Here is a 5,611-nt window from a genome sequence, read left to right on the forward strand (position 1 = left end):
ACGAGTTATTTCCAGAAACGGCGACGCCTAGGTCGTTTCTTGAACCATAAATAGGTAGAAATTTCAATTATTTCCATTTTTGAAAACAAGTGAAACGAAACAGTTTTATCACACGTTTTTTGTTCCAAGGTTTTAAAATTCAGGATCGGTCTCTGGATCAAATTGGTATTGGTCAAGATCGAACAGATTTACGCCTCCCCCTTTTTTTAATTAGTTTATTGAACCACTTTCCCCTTATTAGTTGTCGAAATCTAATATTGATGCTGAATCCCAATCTAACCGAAAACACCTCCTCAACTCAACGCCCAATGACTATCACAAGGGGTGATACTCATGATCATATCGTTATATGTGTCGGGAGTAATGCTGGATGGGCATCACTTTTTATCTTTGATTCTCAATTTGTTTATGGCTGCAATGAAACATGGTATTGTAAGAACTTTAAGAGATGCAAAAAGCGAAGGAACAAAGGGTGGGAAGAGCCAACAGTTTGGATGGATTGCTAGCAAATCATTTCTTGGATCCAGCAAGGAACTAGTGAAGGCTGATGACCTTGGTATTTATTTAGTATTTTATTGGAAAATTCTTGTGTGATTAAATCTTTAGGTCATGTAAATATTGTCAAAAAGTAACAATATTGCTACCTATCTAGGGCCGTTGAATTTGTTTCTCTTGTTTCTGAGTCTAGAAATAGTAGAAACGATTTTTTTCGTTTATGTGCAAAGAAATGATTTTTGGAATTGTTAAAAGAACTTCGATTTTTCTGTTTTCCGAAACATTTTTAACAATGTAGTTAGGTTCAAGGCACGAGTGTAGGCACATCATTGCAGGTATATAACTCATGAGTATAAGTGCAACGTTTGAGGCATGCTTTGTGGAAATGAGCTTCAGAAGGACGAAGGCAATCCAGAACTATGAACTTCGCACAATTAGGTTGGAATCACTGCTTCTAGATAGCGAGAAATTTCAACAATGGGTTGGAATCGGAAAAGGTCAAGTGAAGTATTGGATTTTCACAAATTTTGCCCCTCCCACTTGTCTATAGAAACAGAAAAATAAGTCTGACATGTTTCTCCATTCTTGTTTTTAGATACAGAAATAGACATAAATTCCTATTTCTATTTTTATTTCGAAAAACAAGTGAAACGAAACAAAAAAAAAAAAATCAAATGGTTTTTTGGGTGTTTTTTTATTTGAGCATATAAAAATGGAAAAACATATTTCTAGAAACAAAATCAATCAAGCCCTTAACTAATTACTTCTCTTTCATCCAAAAAAAAAAGGGAAAGCAGAATTCTTATATTAGTAGTTCTCAACTTGATTACAATGGCATCGGTAAGAAGAATGTGCATCAAAACTTGCAAACCATCGATTCTCCCTTATACTCTTTCCCCTCCTCTATTTCCTCCCAAGATACAAAAATGATCTGAATTTCCAACACTGTTCAACCCTAAAGAAAAAAAAAATCTAATAGTTCATCCATGAATGAATCACATAACATATTCACTGGCTATCCATATTCCAATTATATTCCTTTTACAGCTCTGAATTTCCATTCCAAAAACCAGTGACAACAATAGAATACTACCTGCAACTTTCAATGACTTGGTTGAGGATGGAAGCGCTTACTTGCTATATCCCTGCATCGTTGCACAGCTCGTTCTTCGAGACATGCTTCTCCAAAATAAAGTGACAATCAATTATAAGAATTACGTAATTAGAGAGAGAGAGAGAGAGAGAGAGAGAGAGTTTACCACTGGGCCATGGAGCTTATCCTATAAAACGGATTCAATGTTAAGTTCCATGAAGGAACAAGGGTCTGGGATGTCGAAGTTAGTCAAGACCTAAACCAAATTATTTATGAAAAAAAAAGGCGTAAGGTATTGGAATAGCAATAATGAAATACAGAATTTAAAAACACTCATAAGATTATCATGATTTGAGGGTGTGTATCATACAATGTCTAACTACAATAGCAAGAAATATCATTTTAGTCAGAGACAGCAACTATCAGATACAGGCATACAGCACAATGTCGAGAATATGTGAAGAGGGTGAGTAAACATGCAAGAAAAAGAGTACAATCACATCCAGAGATAGAATAATTGTGAGTTCACAAGCGGAAACATAGAATAAGATGTCTGTTGGATCTGTTTGGGCTCAGAAAAAGTGTAACAGGTGTCTCTTTGACTCCCCAAACATATAGGTAATATAGCAGGGGAAGGGAAAATGTAATGCCACCTGAACTTTTCTCCCCTCTATATGGATCAGGAGATAAAAGTTTAAATCTTCCCATGCAGTATCATACCCATAGAAGGAAATTATCAGAACATTTTTTTATGCGTAGGAAGCCGAGAATGACAACCACCTTCCACATTTGTTCAACTATCAAAAATATGCATCACGGATCTATACACACATGCCATATAAATCAATTATCAGAACATAATGACTTGTAGGAGTTTTCCCTCGGAGAAAGTTAAAAGTACCTCTGGGTGCACAATCCCAAAGATTCCTATGTGCTTTCCTCTGAAAATTATGCTAGCTTGTCTACCGGGAAGAAATTCAGGTTCCTTCAGTAGAAAGGAAGACAATTAAGTGTCATGTGACTGAAGACTCCGTAGGTAACAAATAACAAATAGAAACAGTGGGAAAGATAAATAGTGCTTACATCCGATTGCCTAATATGGTAACCCATATCGTCTCCAATAGGAACAAAAGGAGTCCCAAGGACTTCCATGATTCTGTCCACTAGGGAATGAATTAACTAAGAAAAAAAAAAAAGAGAGAAATTAACATCAGCAAAATCTTTCAATTAAATATCAATAGAATGATTAAATTTTTCATGAGTGACATGATGTTATGACTTATGAGAGTGATGCAATGAGTGCACTCCATGGCCAGGAATGGGAGGGAGTATAATCCAACATCGGTAAGGTAGTGTGCAGCTTGTGATCTTGGAGGGGCCTCTCCACCCAGAAGCCCAGGCTTTTGGGTTGGAAGCCATGACCCAAAGCTGGGGGAAGTTGATGCAGTGAGCACATTTCGTGGCCAGCAATGGGACGTGAGTTTAATCCCAGATCGGTCAAGTAGTGTTCAGCTGCTAGGTTTACAACCTTAGACAGGTTCTCCACCCAGAAGCTCGGGTTGGACACTGTGTGTGTGTGTGTGTGTGTGAGAAAGAGAGAGAGAGAGAGAGACAGTGGCTTTGGTTTGGGTCAGTTTCGTTCAGTTTTCTGATCCATACCTGGTCTCCAGTCCAGATCTGGTTCACGCAAAATTCTCCAAGTAGGAAGTCTTTTTAGGAGTTTTATTTTCTTTATTCTAATATTGTTAAGTTGTTTAGACTCTTAGACAGGTTGGATTAGGTCTCTATAAGTCCAAGACCTGATTTAAGTTAGTTTCCTAGTCAGTTCAGGAAGCTCCAAACCCAGCCTGCGGGAGGTTACCCAGTTTGGTTTTACTCCTTTCTTACCTGTTGAGTCTTTTCTTTAAATATATTAAGGGCTATGCCCTACCAACAAATTTAGTAATGAAGATGAGGATTTAGCCCACTTAGTGGATTTTAGACTTTCTTCAGTGGAGTCGGGAGATGCATCCGTGGATTCAGGTGTGAATGCTGTGGAATGGTAACATATGACCCCTTAAGATTCTTTGGCATCATCAGGGAATGGTAATATAACACGACAAAGAAATTTATGACCAAACCTCCCACAAATCTGCAATTAAAAAGAAAGTTGGAAGAGAATACAGAACCCATCTGAAAGTAATAGACTTGGAATCTATTGACCTCTCAATCTCTAGTGCCCTATGGTAAGAGTAAGATCCAAAGAGTGAAAGTGGTAGTCAAAACAAAATCTGGAAGTTAGAGGGGAGTTCTGCGATTCATATTTGCTCCCTGGTGAACAGAGGTAGGCAGATGATGCCAAGGTTTATAATATGTGGAGGCCCCAAGAGTGGACTTTAGGTCAGGGCAATTTCACCATTGGGCCTCAAGGCATGCCTCCTCGCATGGGGAACATCAAAGTGTTGCCTTGAAAGCAGTTTATTTTAACAATCTAAGAGTTCTATTGAATTTTTCTTTTTTGGTTTCCCTTTTTCAAAACATTTTTAACAACATAAAATGAAGAGTAAATGGCAAGATGATAACGAAGAAAATCTACATTTAACCCAGGTACACAATAACCATTAATTATTCAAGACAAAATTTCTAAATCTGATAAAATAACACATTAAACACCTCTAAGGTTCTTAAAAATTGTACCTCAAACCCTGAATTAGCACCACAATACAGTGCTGCAAGTTGGCGACGATTTCTTGCACCAACATCTTTTGCCTCATCCAATACGACTACGTCACCCACTTCAAATATCTAGAACCAATAATCAATTATCCAAAACTAAGATCATATATGTAATTTAGCTTAAATGTTCAACTGTGAACTAATACTAAAAGAGTGCATGTAAGCAGTAGATTACAAACAACAGATCAAAATAAATACATGGATTGAAAAACATACAGCAAAAACAACATATAAGATATGTTCCCAGTAAGGAATTGACACTTTACTCAATCATCCATTAACACAAAGGATCATAAGAAACAAAAGTCTGCATTTTTTAAATTTGTAATGACCTCGTAATAGAACCAGATTTATACTGGGAAAAAAAATAAAATGATTACATGGGAAGAGTGAAACTTATCACAATAACAGTCCCAGCAGTGATGGTTACCAATGATGATGCCATTCATTTACAAAAATGCAACCCAGACTAACAAGGATTAAACACATGAGGCATGAAATGAGCATGAAAAGGCACAGCCCGCACACAGAAGGGGATGGAGATTGAGGAATGTGTGTTGCCAGTGCAATGATGTGGCAGATGATTACTAATATTTATTTTTTTGGCTGCAAGGTAGCGTTTAGGTGTTAGGAGAATTCCTGTACATGGCAGGTGTAGATTGGATTTTTCCAAACACTTTGCTGCTCTAGTTATGGAGTATTGGGAAGGATGTCCAGTGAAGGTTAAGAATGCATCTTTTGGAAGTTGTGTCCATTTGCTACCTAGTGAAGTATCTGTTAGCAATGAAATGCCAGAAGACTTGAAGCTGGGAGGAAGAGGCCACCAGGATGTATTTTGAAGGCTAAGAGGCAGGTCTCCGGTCGGCTACCCATGGTTGTAGAGCTTGTGGGGATTAATACATATATATGGGATTCTTGGGATGAAATTTTAAATGGGTGAGGAATGGTCTTCTGAGTTATGTACAGAAAACAGTTTTAGTTCCGATTTACAAAATAAAGGTGATATTCAGAACTGCAATAACCATAGAGGCATAAAACTAATAAATCATACTACGAAATTATAGGAGAAAGCTATTAAAGCCCGCCTGATAAAAGAAACTACTATTACGGAGAACCAATTTGGTTTTATGCCAAGAAGATCCACGATAGAAGCTATTTACTAGCTTAAGAGACTCATGGAAAGATTTTGAGATTGCAAGAAGGAACTTCATATGGTCTTTTTTTTTTTTTTTTTGATAAATAAATAAATTCATTAACAAGAGAGAAAATAATGTACAAGGGGGAAAAGCGGCCGGGGGGGGGGGAGAA

At 37.3% G+C, this 5,611-nt stretch overlaps 1 protein-coding gene across 4 annotated transcripts in view; it reads right to left on the reverse strand.

The window, feature by feature from the left end:
• Window positions 1–1,281: 1,281 nt before the first annotated feature.
• The window catches only part of LOC122081820 (phenylalanine--tRNA ligase beta subunit, cytoplasmic-like), a 69,903-nt gene continuing 65,573 nt past the window's right edge, over window positions 1,282–5,611 (reverse strand). The window contains exons 16-20 of one of the 4 annotated variants that reach the window (XM_042649158.1): window positions 4,265–4,372; window positions 2,672–2,767; window positions 2,490–2,573; window positions 1,758–1,844; window positions 1,282–1,677 (exon numbers count right to left, since the gene is read on the reverse strand). In XM_042649158.1, coding sequence (XP_042505092.1) covers window positions 1,776–1,844; window positions 2,490–2,573; window positions 2,672–2,767; window positions 4,265–4,372 — 357 coding nt within the window. In that variant the 3' untranslated portion in view covers window positions 1,282–1,677; window positions 1,758–1,775. Of the gene's footprint in view, window positions 1,678–1,754; window positions 1,845–2,489; window positions 2,574–2,671; window positions 2,768–4,264; window positions 4,373–5,611 lie in introns of all 4 variants that reach the window. The other 3 variants (XM_042649166.1, XM_042649149.1, XM_042649173.1) reach the window with 3 other exon arrangements.

The sequence above is a fragment of the Macadamia integrifolia genome, chromosome 1 (assembly GCF_013358625.1).
Source record: "Macadamia integrifolia cultivar HAES 741 chromosome 1, SCU_Mint_v3, whole genome shotgun sequence".
Taxonomy (NCBI): Eukaryota; Viridiplantae; Streptophyta; class Magnoliopsida; order Proteales; family Proteaceae; genus Macadamia; species Macadamia integrifolia.